This window comes from Opisthorchis viverrini (assembly GCF_000715545.1).
Source record: "Opisthorchis viverrini unplaced genomic scaffold opera_v5_146, whole genome shotgun sequence".
In the NCBI taxonomy this organism is placed as follows: domain Eukaryota; kingdom Metazoa; phylum Platyhelminthes; class Trematoda; order Opisthorchiida; family Opisthorchiidae; genus Opisthorchis; species Opisthorchis viverrini.
This window is the reverse complement of record NW_008751801.1, coordinates 442,740-457,748: the sequence shown is the minus strand read 5'-3', so window position 1 is coordinate 457,748 and position 15,009 is coordinate 442,740. Positions and strand designations below refer to the sequence as shown.

General features: G+C 45.8%; 1 protein-coding gene across 1 annotated transcript; it reads right to left on the bottom strand.

Annotated features, from left to right (window-relative positions):
* Window positions 1-397: 397 nt before the first annotated feature.
* On the bottom strand, window positions 398-10,740 carry T265_06743 (hypothetical protein; the record flags this gene model as incomplete). The annotated part of the gene is made up of 4 exons (XM_009172088.1): window positions 398-1,326; window positions 2,682-2,794; window positions 6,840-7,146; window positions 9,214-10,740. 4 exons carry the CDS (start codon window positions 9,845-9,847, stop codon window positions 1,022-1,024), a joined length of 1,359 nt encoding a protein of 452 aa, XP_009170352.1.
* Between the last annotated feature and the right edge of the window lie 4,269 nt (window positions 10,741-15,009).

Sequence of the window (15,009 nt, the reverse complement as noted above, 5' to 3'; positions counted from 1 at the left end):
TCACACTCCTGTCGAGGAAATGCTGGTGCGAAAAAGTTGTTCCTGTTCGAGGTAGAATCCCCCGGAAGAGACACTTTCTTGTTTTCAAAATGGTTGGAATGGATGGTATAACGAGCACTTGGGGTACCTTACATCGCGAGCTAACAATGGCCCAACTGAACTTGACCTATAATTTTCCATGCACGACTACCTTCTGTCTCGCGCCAGAGTTGCAACCCGGATCGATGTAATCCAAGCCAGCACATTGGATGGAGCAATGCTCAACTCGATATTTATCCAGTCCTACCAAATGACAGTTGCTTTTTTCTTGAGGGTATGCACTACTCATTAGCTAACTGAAAACTCGTCGACAGAATATGACAGGTTTTGCCTTTCTTGTGGCTCATCAGACAGATGTAGGTTATTTGACGCTACAGCAGCGTGTCCAAGTAATGGATAGGCAAGACCAGTGATAAATGTTTGGCTCATCCAGTTGTTTAAAACTTCCGGATATGGCTCCGATGGAATACGGCGTAAGATAGAACTCTTTCCAGTTAACCTCATTCCTCCACGAGGATACTTTCATCAGTGACACATTTCATACGCACCGAAGGGAGTACCGTATTTTGATGAATATCGCGGAGCCACAGAACTGGCTCCAAATGCAAACGTGAATGTGTGCCCACACAAATATTCCACCGTTTGTTTCTCACATCACTTCTAGGTGTATGCGAGGGATAAAAAACGGACATAGAATGTGACGAGTGGCGTGAGTCCTAGCCTGTATAAGATGGATATGGGTTATCCATGAAAGCATCACCGCAAAGGGAACAAAAGCCGTAGCCAGCTAGAGTCAAACCCGGCCCACGACTGTTGTTCCGCAGGAAACGAGTTCGTTTGTTTCGCAGCAAAATACAAAACATAAAGCTGTCAAACAGCAAAAAAAAAACAAAAATATTATTTCTCAATACAAAACAAATCCAAAGGAGAGGTAAGGGTGAAAGACAAAACAATTTTCCAAGCTGCTCCATTATCATACATATCACGAGAGTTTTCGTTCAAACAAGAAGCAATCGCGTCGTGCCCTAACGAAGTAAACCGGGACCACTGATAGCAGGACGAAGGTCAGGTTAGCAGTTCCGTATCCAAGATAATCTGTGAAAGGTGCCGCAACGACGCCGAATATAAGTTTGCCAAGAAGTTCTGCGGTGCTTAAAACAGTGTAGTGAGTGGCTTGGGTTTGTACAGGTGATTCAGCTCGTGTGCACTGCATCATTATGGTGAACATTACCGTCGTAATAGCCCCGCTCACAAACAAAGTGAGGTTCATGAACAGCATTGCGACAGCTGAAATAAACATGGGAAGATATGCGGAAAATGAGCGAGGGAAAGAAGAGTTTGAGAGTCACCATAAGAATAACAAATTAAAAACGAGAAGGGAGCACATACAACTATGTTTGACAACTACGTTCTACGTGGAAATGTGGAACGCACTTGATTACCGAGCCGATCAGACGGCCGATGTCTTTAGACAAGTTCGGCTGGTAAGCTGTTCTTATTGGGGTCTATAAATGGCCCACTTTAATACAAATACATCTTCCAGGAGCCGTGCGAGAGGTACCTTTCTGTGATAACCACGTAGAAGACAGACAGATTGCTGGTTAATCGTAGTGTCTTGGGTGGGATGATGGTGTGCTGCAGGTCAACGGTACGAACTTCTCAACCGCTGTGGAATTCTATTGGTTATCAGACCATAGACGGTTTGGGAGTTGTTAGTTAGACTACCTCATTCGCCTGCCATCGGATGCGGAACTATACCGTATTCCTTCCAGGAAAGAAGGGAATATGGGAATGGATGGAGGTCCATCATGCGAATGTGCACCGAACGCCACAGCCTCAACAGGCGAGTTGTCAGAGGTATCTTGTATCTATTTCAATGGAACAACATAGGTACATTGACCGTGTTTGAAGTAAAATATTCGGATGACGGCTGCCGAGGCCTACATGTGGGACCAAAAGGCGTTCACACCACCGAATGCAGAAAATGCCAAATCCTCTGCACTACTACATGTTTGTGAGTAGCAAGATTTAAACCGTCACAACAGCGGTCGTGCGAGCACCGTCTGTGCGGCTGTCAACTTCTTTTGATACTATCAAGCACACACGAATACGTTCATCCGATTTTAAAATATCCCAGGTAGGTGTCACGGTGCAACGGCATTCATGTTGTTTGCACTAAAGGCGTTTGTACACATATTTCCTGCAGAAATAAAGAATGTCTTACTACTGGGCTGAATAGGCACTGCGATGTGACTCACTGTCTGGCCACTACACTACCGTTGTTTAACCGTTTATTCGCTGCTCAGTGGAGCTGTATACCTGAACATGCCCATATGCATGTGCTTGCGCTTGGAAAAGATTGTTAGACGCATAAAAATGTGGATGCAAAAGATGATATGTGCAACGTTGCTATGTAAACACAGAAGGCTAAAAAGGGATCTGTGGAACTCATGAATAACGTCAATGATGGAGGACAAATGCGGGTTCGCTAACTCGTTACACTGTAAAGTGGCCTTATTAGGGATGTGTCCTTTTTTACGGAGGTGATCCCAGCGGCCGCGATTTCCAGAAAAAAAAACAGTTTCTATAAAGGCAACTCTACTAGCAGGCAGATAGGTACACAGCACAAAATCCCAGCTTACCGAAGGAATGTTCGTGGAAACCAACTCCAACATGTTCTACTGCAATCAACAGCAAGGGGAGCTGCAGGATGGCACGAAACAGCATCAGTCGCTCTAAGACATCTGCAGATGACCTGAGGAAGGTGTGGAATTTGATTATGCAACACTATGCTGCAAAAGACAGGAGTTTGAACAGCAATTCACCACGACATGTAGGCTATCTACTTGCACAAGTTCCTTCAACAAAAAAGTCCTTCACTTTATACATCGGCGACGTTGAGTAATTACGCATCCTAACGGAGCCAGTTTGGAATAGTCTCATTGGGGGAAGGGATGTTGTGGACTATGGCGTAAAGTAATCCATGTCTGGGGGTCCCCGGATGGAAATCACTGTACCCAGCAAGTATGAAGCACGTGCCAAACCAAGAAACAGCACTAATTAAGTTCGCATTTCCAAACTGTCTGATCCAAGAATAGAGATACTGTGGGTATACTCAATGTCCGTGAGCGAAACCATCGGGAATATTTCAATCCCCGAGGTGGAGAAGGCAGCTAAAGAACATTCATGCCGCATATGGGTTGCGAAGTTAAAGAAAAAGGGTCACAGAGGAACCTCTTCGAACACCAATGGATGTGAAGGGCTCAAAAGAACTCGTCGTAGACACTATGTCATTAGAGGAGGCGTACGTTTATAGGAGATAAGAATTCAGAAGGGACACCTTTGACTACAGGATAATGTCACAGTTTCTAATGCACAAAAAATCAAACGCTGCTTTTAGATCTCAAAAAGACCGTTTTTTCGTCGTCAGAAAAAGTGGCGTAGTAATCGGTTCAACACCAGCCTGGAAGTAAACCGACGTACGGAAGGCGAATTAAAAGCTATGTTAGCTATAGTGATGCCCCGATGGTTTTCGCAACATGCCTTCCATCCACTTTTGGAAGTGGAAACCGTCATAGGGGTCTCCATTCCGCAGTATTTTGAAGAAAAGTTGTCAGGTTGGGGCTAACCTGTTTGAAAAGTGTAGGAATCAAACCACCAGGGCCAGAAGCTCAAGCAACTGATGTGCACGCCGGAACACCGTTGTCCATAGCGCACGGATAGAGACATTTCACTCGGATCGCCCGACGGTTGACCATAACCGCCGGTAGGTTATCCGATACGGTAGGTTGCCACAAGCTCGATGCGCGTCCGAACGATATCTTCTGGGCACGGGGGCATCAGAAGTGAGACGTCTATGCCTTATTCCCATTGCACTCGAGCTACACTAACCAGTCCAACTGAACAGGCCAGAGGATTGAGCAGTCGGCTTCAGACAGAGTCCTTCAAACCCCGATGCGTAAAGACAAAGCCTCCGAACAAAACCCCCCATCTTCCCAATGTCTTGTGGAGCAGCCTTTTGAATCGAAATCTCACAGCGAAGTCAACACCATCATTGTCAGTTGTAAGAACCGCGTACTTGTCATACAGTGGTTGTAGCCGCGCATTGGAAGCGGGAGATGATAAATTGGTGTGTAAATATAGCACTGTCAGTGGATTGTTAACTGGGGGAATTGGGAAGTGAGCTATGCATTGAGGGCAATAGCTTGGATGCACGAGTGCCATTGAGGACACGACTGGGCCATATCTGACAATGTCTCTAACCATTGATGTGGACCGTCTCGGGGTCCCCATCCAAGAAGACGGCAATGACCAGCGCAGTTGAGTTTGCTGGTAACGGCTTTTATACTAGCTGCCAAGTCATTGTTTGACCGCCTCTGGCTCGTTTCCACGTTTCACGTGGTTGTGCGAAAAGAGCCCTTCGAGGAAGTCGGTCGACTGGCATACCCAGCACCTGGCCAGGCCAGCGCAACCGATTTAGTGTGATCAGATCTATCGAAGGACAAAATCAGCTCTCTTACATTCAACCATCCGTGTTCAGTGATTCAGAAGCCATGATATGTGAAATACATGACATGAGAAATGCATTCAGCCCCAGAGCTGAAAAGGATTTAATGGACTGGATCCCGGTGAGCAAGCGCAAACTTCGGAGTGCAGCTACAACCCTGTGTAGGAATGAACCCGGAAGAAAGCCAATTGAAACAGAAGACAAAGTCAACTACCTGGGTAGCTGTCTCAACATATGTGGCCTAGTTAAGGACGCCGTTTCTATCCACATCGAGAAGGCCTGCAAAGCCTTAGTCAACTTGCAGCACCTGTGGTGCAGGCGTGACACCAGCTCATCTGTCAAGGAGGGTGTCTACAATGCCACGGAGTGCCCCGTATTGTTATACGGGTCAGAAACCTGGCCACGGCCAGACAAGGACGTCAAAAAATAATTCCGGTTTGGCCATCGGTCTCTATGGTGCATTGCCAGTCTGACAAAGACATTCGGTCAGTAATGATGAAGTATGTCGGATGGCTTCCGGAAGAAACGATTCGGCCACTATAGATGAGCTCATCGCACTCAACAGGTTGCACTGGCTTGGTAACGTGCTCCATATGTCAATCAACCGGCTTCCTAGGACAGTCCGCTTCGCACAACCAGGCGGAACGAGGAATCAAGCTAGGGAAGATCAAGCAATGACTTGGCAGCAAGGCACGAAAGCCATTACCGGTAAACTCGGCTGTACTAGTCATTGCCCCTCTGTCTAGATCAGTACCCTGAGACGCGACACATTAATGATTAGAGAATTGGCAGAAACGGCCCAGTCGCGTGCATTCATCCAAGCTGTTGTCTTCAATGCACGGCCTACTCCCCCAACCTCCCAAATGTAAAATCCACTCACTCCTCAGGTCAATTATATCAATCACCACCCCGAATGCACAGCTGTCCATCTCCATCTTCTAAGGTCATCGGAGAACGAAACGGTGACAGCTATAATGACTGTGTAAAACGCACGAGGTTTACGCCTGGACATGGATGAAGGTGAATGTAGTTTTTCTGGCACCAATATCATTGTCCGCGCCGGTTTATTCATGACAACGTTTCCGCCAACTCAAATCGGTACTGTTTGAAGCTGGAGAAGGTTTGCTGGCGATGAATTGAATGGCCTTGAGTCAACCAGCGTACCCTAGGGAGGAGGCGATTAATACAAGTATCTGAATAATGCCGTAGTCAGGATAAAGCGGTGTACTACAAGGGAAATAACAACCCTGAATTCAAGCTCTGCACCCGTTATAGCATGCCACATAGTACAAGTGAATCCATGACTAGTTTGCGGTTGTTGGCTCCAGATGGTAGTGCGAGCGCCAGAAACAAATGCTGTTCACCCCCAAAACGACCACCAAGATAGGTTTTTCCAGACTTAACGTGTCGAGCTGGACATTCAAAACATACATCCTCATAGAAGTCATCTTCCGTACTCTCACTGATTCCATCTATCGGAGTGTATGCAGATACAGCGATCAAACAAGGTTTTCCGCGTAAGGTTGAAGTTGTTTTAATTGAATCAAATGACCGAACAGCTGGAATCCAGTGCGGCAAAGTGTCTTCAACTCTAGGACTGAGTTCATCCTCTATAATGTATATACAAGTCATTGTATTCAGTTACCCAGGCACTCGAAGAGTGAAGAGCGGGAAATCCAGATCCGCCTGGAGCGGTTTGAGGTATACGAAACAACTGGAGTCTAGAGTGAATGCCGCGCAAACAATGTGCATCGTTCGAGAGCGAAAACAACCTGCGGTTTAATAAGTATTACGAACGTTGAAAAGATCCTTTAGGTTACTTACGGATTTATTTTACCGGCTAGACGGTTAGGCACGTAGCAACAGTTATGCAATTAGTGGAAGAGGTTGAGAAGTGAACGGTGAACGGGGGCAAATGATACTTTTCGGTTTCTCAAACCGAAGAGGGTTACGATGAGACACAAGCAGCTGAAGGGTTTGGTCTCCTTCAAACTGAGTAGAAGTGTCTATACCCATTAAAACAAAGTCGACGAAGGGAAATTAACCACCCGTTGGTAACTAATAGGGGAAGGAAAAATAAGGACAGACCAAACAGTCACCAGAATTTGAAGTGTGATGGTATAACCAAACATAACAACACAAAATAACGGCTACAAAGTAGATTCCACTGACGATAGGTAACCTCCATGCATATGTGCTATAAGGAGTTGGTGACGTTAAGAGCTAGTAACCAGAGGTAGGACCAAAGATATGAACTACAGATCTTCATTCATCCTATGAGTGATCAACATACCGGCCGGGGGCTTGGAGCTTGTGTGCGAACGTCGAACCCAGAATAGAGGAGAGTTGGCCAACCATGCCACTCCACAGACCAATTTTCGCAACCGAAGCGCCTCGGTCGAAAAGCATCAGTGGCAGCATGTTCATGGCACCCTGCTCACCAAGTTTGTAGACCAGAAGCAAAGCAATAAGGTGTCGCGATCCAACGGAGTTGATGACAGCCTCGCTTAGGGTGGCTACATAGGATGCTTGTCGAACAGATCCCATGCATCCATCGTCTTTCATGCGACCAACTTGGCCATCGTCCAGTTGGCCATTTTCTGATAAGTGACAATTGAGAGAATGTAACGAAATTTCGATGGAAAATGCTATGCTTAAAAAATTCTGAATCACTACAAAACTGAAATATGAGGATACCACCCTATATGCGGAAAAATACAAAACTTCAAGGAGCAAACTAAGATCAGTAAACAAACTTCGGATATGCACGGAACTTCTAGAGGTTTCGCAGTCACGACCTCCCGGCAAGTAGTTTGAACATTTGGCCATCTGGCCAAGGACAGCTGAAAAGTAGTGTGGTTAGCTCACACCTATACAGGATATAGTGTTGTTCCTCCTTCAATCACTTGGTCACGTATCGATTAGCTCCTGGGGTGACGGCCCCAATCGTTTTGTGAAATTATAGATTGTTATATTATAGTTTGTTAGTAGTAGGGGATTTCGAAATTTTCAACTGAAACTTCGTCATGTAAAGCCAGTCCATGCTGAAAAGCACAGCCGAGAGGTCGTGTGTTAGGAACTCCCGGAAATTTCGCGAGGTAGCTACTGCTGATAATTCTAAATATGGATGAAAAAGCTGTACAGCTCTTCGGCTTTTCAGCACAAATTGACCCATGTACTACCAGACTTCATCGTTGGTCATTACGTTGAATGTTAACCGCAAACATTCGTTGTCGCTTAGACGAATGGCTGCAATATGACTACAGGGAAGCGAAGGAATTTTCTGACCTATTGCTGAATCACAGTCTGTCCGACCAGAATGCTAGCCGGAACAGTGTAGATGAGAAGTAGAGAAGTCCTCAGTCAACGCTTGTCTGATCTGCTTGCCTGTATTTGTATTTGTTGTATCGATAACAGGAATCATCAGACTGATCTTGGGTAGAAAGGCCGGTAACTCCTACTATAGAGCCAACAGCCCCTTTGCTGGGATTTGATGTGCGGACTTAATGTGCTGTGCCGACCAGCGAGAAACTTGTCGTTTACCCCAAATTATCCTTTTAATATTCGGGATCACCTGACCTACGCGTTACCTAAGAATCCCTATTGAAGACTGAAAATCAAAGTTCTAAGCCCCAAGGCGGGGTAAGTACTTGACTGACACAACGTTAACCAAGACGACACCAGCTTGATTTGTCTGCGTTTGGAGTCCCTCACAAATGACAAATGGCTCGGTGGGTCGGTATAACTTGACGAATATCTTAATCAGAGTGACGTTTCACGTCCGTCTAATGATCTTTTTTTGGAAGTCAATCAAAAAATGGAGGCCATGTAATCGGTCCGGTATGCTTTTACTGTCACGTCCACTGTGATATGACTAAGACGGCGCATCTGTCCCAAGAATCCTGATGCAGGCAGGCACACTGCTGGGCGATAGGGGATGTCCATAATTATAGCCGCATAAGTTTCGCAGCGTTAGTAGTGTCTAGTAGCGGCTCTGCGTTCCAACGAGTGTTCAGATCCATGGATATGGACCCAGTTAATATCTGGGTTCGCTTAGCAGCCAAGGCATTACAGGGCGTGGTGCTCACCAGGAACGACGAAGAACAAGAATGGTTGTGTGAAGATACGCTTATGGAGACCATCGAGAACTCGTGAAACACATTTATTTGCACACCAAGTTGGTTTTAACGGAAGACTCAAATGAATCCTAGCTAAATCCCTGGTTTGTAATATCCATAAACTGAACGCGCTGCAAAGGCCACCTCATGTTTCAGCTGGTACGATGTTTAACTACCTGATGATGGGCTGTCGACGAGTTTTCAGTCAGCCTATGAATAGCGCTCCTTCAATAAAATATCACCTGGAGCTCTTCCATTGAAAATAACCCATTTTCAATGGAATAGCCTTTATACGGTGAAAGCATGGACACAGTCTTGTACATATCTGAGTCGGTTTGTGAGGCCGTATTGTTGTGTGTTGTGATATAATGGATAACCTTTGGGTCTCAGTAGTAGGTTATTCGCCTGAGAAAAAAGCACCAATTAACGAAAAAACAACAGCCCCCCCCCCCTAATGTGGAGCATAAGCCAATCAGAACCATTGCCAAAGGCATATTAGGAACTAGAAACAGAAGGATTAAATTAGGGTACAATAAAGCACCGGGATACCTTGGACACAAATGGTTGTTTGATTTTCAGACCAAGCGGCTTCCACGTCGCGTAAAGTCGTAGAGGTGATGCACAGCATTGCTCCGATGACATAAACGCATGCAATAATTCCAAGCAGTTGACTCGCAGAGAAAAGCGAGGTTGCTGCTGTTAAAAAACCTCCACCAACAATAGCACCAAACTTGTAACCAACCACTTGAATAGTGTTTCCGACAGATAGTTGATCTGAGGATAGCAGCTGCAGTGCCACACCATCAACGGCAATATCTTGTGTTGCAGCAAACAAGTTGTACAGAAAGAGACACAGGGCTAATGGAACTACTGAGGCCGACCCAGTGGTCTGTGATGAGGTTTCACGGGGAATGAGATTTTCACCCAGGGCTAGTGTGAGGGTAACCGTGAGTAGTCCTACTAAACTTCCGAAGAGCCAGTAACGTTTTGTGAGACACAAGTCGACGAGCGGAGCGTAGAAACTTTTCAACAACCATGGCACGTACAACAATTTGTAGAAACCAAGTGCTGTGAGAGAAAGACCGCTACTCCGGAGTAGAAGAGGGAGAAATCGGGATTGAAGACCGTACGGTATACCCTCCAGTAAATAAAGGTAGAATAGGAGCAACAACGTCCGCAGCATTTGTGTTCCTCCAACAAGTATCCTAGAGATGAGATAAAATGAAGATACTCAAATAGTGAGAATAAACCTATATACTACAAGGACTGTAAGTACAGAAGAAAGATCAATAGCACAAACGACACTCGTTCAAAGACGGAAAATATGTCCATAGATATCAACTGGAGTGGCAACAGACTCACTTTTATTGTGTAGTGGAGCAGTTGAGTAAGACGCCAGATTCCATAAAGAGGACCATTGCAGCCAAGAGGTAATTGCTACCCACTTGAGTACATTTCATCCAATAAGCGTGTAGACTGGTACCACGTAAGTTTAATGGAACGCGGCGGATGGCACAACGTTGTGCACAAGCAACTACCTCGTGTCGTTTTCAACAACGACATAGGCTAAAGTTGTCGGACTGCTGCATGGGTCATAACCACTAACCCATCGATACGTACCACTACGCTCTCTAACAACGGACTGATGATGTCACCTCCATTGGTGATGAAACGTTTGCAAGAAAACTGCCCAGCTCAGCGAACTAACCAACGACCACCTAGTTTTCTTGTATTCGAAGTTTTACTAGCAGCCTTCATCCCACAGTGGATACTTCCCACATTACGGCTTGATCGGTGAATTGGAAGGCATGCTACCATACGGATCCGAGAAGTTCGGTTTTCTGCAAGCATCAGCCATCGGGAAGTCCAACCACCGCCACCATCACATAAACCGCATAAATAGCGCGTCTTTCAAAGTGTGTGGTTCATTCTTCTAAGATAGATTGGCGAATATACAGAAGCTTGTTGCAAGTTTTCACGTAGTACCGCGCCTCCATCAGACTAGCATCAAACAAATGTTCCCGGTACTGCGCACTAATAGTCATTGTGGAGGTGAATAAATTGACAAGAGTCCATAAACCGTATAGTTCATGATGGTGTTGCCCCTTGTATCACTATGTAGGGCGGCTACTCATCTGAAAAGAGAACAGACATACTTCGGTTCTAGCTGTTTATATTTTCCCGACCAAAAACTGCTGCCTTGGCGTGGTGTTCGGGCTTGGGTACTACAAGGACTAAGCTAGCTATACTAACCACAGCAATGCCACGAAGACCGCAGGTAAGCAGTCAGGCTAAGAGCAACGGGCCTCCGTACTTGTTGCGAGAGTCCAGTAGTTCCGGGACGAGATTAGAAGGAAGACAGAATAGGAGGACGTAACGTACGCCTTAATCGTCTCATAACGGTAGTATATGAGCTGGAAATATATAGTGAGAATGAAGAGTTAACGGTCTATGCAAAATTATGCTTTATATAGTCATGACAGTACTATGCTTAACTGTAGTACGAGGTATTCTGGTAATGTCCTCTGCAAGTGACGGTAGGACTTTAAAGGCAGTATGGTGTTTCCTCCAGGTGAACAGGATGCCTATATCTAAAGAGATAGCGATGACCCTTCTCCCAAGGAAGAGTTTAGTGAAGGTTAACCCAAAAACCCAATCACCCAACGGCTGACCGCGATCGCCAACAAATTATCCAATACGATCAAATTACACTGAAAACTAACCGAGAGTTCAACGTAACTCCAAACATATTCTCTTTCAGTGCGTTCAGTCGAACACAGAGAGGGTCACGTGGACCCTATCCTTGAAGGTGGAGGGCCATAATAATACTACCCAGATCCTTCGTAACATCATCCTCTTCTGGCATGCCATATTCCTTCCATCTCTAGGTTTCCGCCACTCCGATTCGGGTATGAAACGCAACACTCGACTCGGTAGACGGTAACCTGACATGCACAACATATAACCCAGTCACTTAAGTTTGCAGTGCTGTATGGATTCTTTGGGTGAACTACACTCCGCTTCACCGAAAACCCGTCACTCGAGCTCCCCACTTGAATCCACGTGTTCTGGCCAAATCCATCTACAGATTTCAGAAACCGGTAGTCAAAAACTGACGCCTCGGACACACCGTCCGAAGCGGTCAAGCCTCACAGCCGAGCGACAATACAACCTGGACAGTAGACTGCTACACGCGCCCTCAGAGACCCAGTGGAATTTCTTTTTGACGCCACAAGTGGAGCAAACTTGTAAGCACAGTAGAGGCGCTTGGGATTAGTGCGTTCACTTTACCCGTCACACTACCGTCAGAGCCAGTGAAACTTCCGAGATATGTATAGTGTTTGGCGAACTCTTGCATAGCTCCTTGAATTCTCATAGGCATGTTTAAAGATTGCAAGTCTCGCAGCATGACTTTGCGCTTTGTGAGAACGAAGTATACGCCGAAGGACTGGATGACCAAAGTTGGATGTCCAAATATTGCTTGCGTTTCTGGCACACCTTCTGAAATGAGAGCAATGTCGTCTGCATATTACAGGTCAACAGGGTTCTCGCTCTTGGAGATTTGCAGGTCTTCCGGCGATGGCCTCATAATCTCATCAGTGACGAAACTAAACAAAAAAGGGGAGTGAGCATCCTTGTTGGACACTGTTGCTTTAAGGATAACTTTTGGAGAGCTCCCCGTGTGACCGGAGGCAAGCCGTCTGCATCAACCGAACACCACATCATTTGGACGGACGTGTCACGTGCAGGGCACGGACCAAGCGAAGGCGTGATCTGATTGGTCAGAATGCCAGCCAATCCGAGTCCAGAATCTTTGACTCGATGCCTCTTGACCCTCACGGAGATTCTGGCACGACCTTGTGGAACACTCTGTGACTACCCTATAAATACAAGTGGATATGAATATAAAAAGTGCGGGATAATCCCGAACTTTCAGTGCCTAACCTGTTGCAGATGCGTGTTGAAAAGAACGAACCGGTCGACAGAATCGAACGCATTCTTGATGTCAAAGAAAAAACAAGACTTGCAGTCGCTGTAGCATTTGACGGAGTATGAGCATGTGGTCGACACAGCCGCTCCTTGGCCGGAATCTCGCCTGATACTCTTGGATCCAGTATTTAAGGGCTTTCGTAAGAAGTAGAATAAGTGACGAACTCTCTAGCTAAAAAGAGTCAAGGCAATTCCTCTGTAACTGCCACACTCATTTCAAGCAACCTTCATGAAAATGGACACCGCTGTCGACTCACTCCAGTCAATTTGGACGGTTTCTTTCATCCAGATAAATGCAACTATGCTAGAGAATCGCCGATAGAGGATTCCGCCTACATCATTGAACAGAGCAGGTGGGGTTCACCAGGACTTCCAGCACGCTGGCGCTTGAATGATAAAAACATTCTATTATTTCCGAAGTCGTGGGAATCTACCCAAGGCTGCGCTGCGGGAACTCGATGCACCAACTGATGACTAGGTACATTGTTGCTGGAAGTGTTCGATCCAACGATTTAAGTGCTTTTTTGGAGATAAGTGAGTCATTTTCGTCAGTAAGTTCTTCATCGACTGGCTGAATTTATGTGCCTGTTGCGCATACCAGATGGAACAGTTTACGCACATTCGCAGTTTATCGACCGCTCCATCCATTTAGGTGTTTGAAAGCGGGAGAGAGTCAGTGATTGACCCACGCCACTTACAGCTGACGGCAACTTGGCCAACCTCTCTGGGAGGTTGACTCCATGTGGGGAACCCAATGTGGTCAAGTGACCTCGGTTATCTCGGAAGTTAGTAATGTACGAAAAGAGCAAAAAATAACTGCAACAGGCGTCCCCGTTGTCCGTACATCTCGAGTCTGTCCTTGACGACCACTCATATGAACCTCAGAAGAACACTCATACTTCCAAAAACCGCAGAAAATATGCGCGCCAAGCCCACCGCAACAAGGCACTCAAGGCATCGTAAAGAGTGCTCTTAGATGTGTCACAACCATAGTCTACCCGAGAGTGCGCATATGGGATGAACAGGTCGCGACTGTCGGTGGGTTAATGGATTACTGCCGCATACGTTGCCGAACAGACCAAATATAGGTGAGTATCAACAGGTAACCAATCAAGCAGAGACCTTATGGTGATCGTTCTGACCATTGTACATTAGTACTTTCTTTGTAACTTATCATTACTCAAATTGTACCACTTTCTATCTCTCACTAAATCTCAGCTTATTCCTCTTCTCTTCATACCGAATAACTTTTGTTTAAATGAAAGCAAAAGAAATATGGATGCATACACACAATACAAATTCTATACTTCGTGAAAGGCGTGTTCCCTTCTTGCTGTGTCGAGTTACGCTGTCTCAGTGAGTTAACGAGCGGTGATCTACCTTTCAGACTACGACGGGATAGAAGGTATCTAGGAACATGTCAAGGAAGATTCCAGGAAGGAGATCGATTTGGATTTGTTGTGGTGGTAATAACTAACTGTACCAACGAACTGTGAATTGTATCATATCGCCTATTTTTACTCACTTGATTTAACTACTTTGAACTGGTATTTGCTAGGGTTATCCACTACATAATTGGTGAGCCCGAATTTTATTTCTCTTCCTTAGATCACCTAGAACTTCCGTATTCATTTTTTCTCATTACTATCGTGTCTGATTCAAACGATTCACCTATGGACTCGCAAGATATTTTGAGTTTAAGACTACCAGCTTACGGTATTCATCATCCTAGACTGTGGTTTGCTCAGGCAGTGGCAGTTTTCGAGTGCCGTCGCGTTAGATCACAACAAACCAAGTAAAGTTGCGTTGCTGCACATCTTCCACTTGAAGTTGCCCTCGAAATTGCTGACATCATCTACGAGCAACCCGATGTAAACCCATAAGATGTACTAAAAGACGCTTTGATTAAGAGAACAACAGTCACCGATTAACAGATCCTCCGTGCTTTGCTTGCCGGCGTGGTACTAGGTGATCGTACCCCCACTCAACTACTCCGACATATGATACCGCTACAAGGAATGCAGGCGGTAAATGAGAGCATCCTCAACGAGTTGTGGTTACGAAACCTCCCTAGGGATATAAGGAAGGTCTTGTCCGTTGTTGACAAAGACACAACGCCGCCAAAGTTGGGCGAATTGGCTGACCAAGTGTTTTCATGCTACGGTACTAAGCCCTCTCACTCACTGCAATCAGTAGTCACGGATTTCACGGATTGATACACAGGATCGAGGCTTTTGCCCAAGTTTCCCGGGTCGATCTTGTTCTTGTCGGTCAGGGGCTGTCGTTCACCTGAAAGGCACAAGTGAAAAAAGGGTGTAGAACTGCTCTTTATGTTCTCAGCGCGGGGCAGTATGC